At 39.0% G+C, this 1051-nt stretch overlaps 1 protein-coding gene across 1 annotated transcript in view; it reads right to left on the reverse strand.

Moving 5' to 3' along the window:
* Nucleotides 1-282: 282 nt before the first annotated feature.
* Nucleotides 283-1051, reverse strand: part of LOC111234023 (chemokine-like receptor 1) — a 12786-nt gene continuing 12017 nt past the window's right edge. Inside the window, exon 3 of the mRNA XM_022761916.1 lies at nt 283-1047. Coding sequence (XP_022617637.1) covers nt 400-1047 — 648 coding nt within the window. The 3' untranslated portion in view covers nt 283-399. The remainder of the gene's footprint in view (nt 1048-1051) is intronic.

Below are 1051 nucleotides of genomic sequence, written 5' to 3' on the forward strand. Positions count from 1 at the left end.
GTTATCAGTTTCAAATATGTTTCATACAAAGGTAGCCACGAATGTTACAACTACAATTTATGTGAGAATAAGATTTTGAAAGAATTTTTCCACACGAATCAAGAGATTAAAATATACATCTGTTTCAAAATAGCACATTTAATAAAAGATAAATATAAGATACTACAGATTCACCACTTCCTGCATCGAAAGCATAAACTGATACTGAGGCTTCAGCTCAAGTCTCTTGGAAAGNGAAAAAATGAAACAAATAAAAACACATTTATTATAAGTGTTACTTAATGGAACTCATCAGAAGAACAGGACATAATGGGAAAGCTGTTAAAAAATGCTACATTTGTATGAAAATTATTTCCTGTATACAGTTACAGTATTTGTTTATTCATGTCGTGAACAACCTTATACCTGAACATCTGAAACTGACATGTCTTTACTCCGACTGGTGACCGTTAAGTTTGTGTGAGTATATGAGTGAGAAACCTCTTCCTGGAAGGCAGTCTCCAATATTTTCAGGATGGATTTGCGAACTAAGTCCTTAAAATCTTGGCCCATGAACACATACAGCAGTGGGTTCAGACAACTGTTGAGAAAGGCCAAGCTGGTGGTTATAGGCAGACCAATAGAGAGGACATAGCCGGATGTTTTAGAACGCGTGTGATGATCCAACTCTAATAGACGCATGATGTGAAAAGGAGTCCAGCACAGGAAAAAAGTGGTGATAACAGCAGCGATGATCTTAAAGGGGCGACTCGATTTGCTGGCCAGGTTGCGGTTCCTCCTGAGACGATGGATTATCACAGTGTAACAGGAGACAATGACAGTGAAGGGAACAACAAATCCCAGGAGGAAGTTGGTGATGGCCATGGCCTGATGTCGAAACTTTCCTGTTTCAGAATCATCAGAAAGAACAAAGTTGTTGAAGCAGAGGGTGGTGTCATCACTATACGTAAAAGTATCCCTGAAGACAAAGTATGGAGCACTGAGAATCAGAGCCAGTAACCAAACACCTAGACTCACATAAGATGCCTTACGTATATTTCTGTGGTTCTGG

This window comes from Seriola dumerili, unplaced genomic scaffold (genome assembly GCF_002260705.1).
Source record: "Seriola dumerili isolate Sdu_G_001 unplaced genomic scaffold, Sdu_1.0 BDQW01000433.1, whole genome shotgun sequence".
Taxonomy (NCBI): Eukaryota; Metazoa; Chordata; class Actinopteri; order Carangiformes; family Carangidae; genus Seriola; species Seriola dumerili.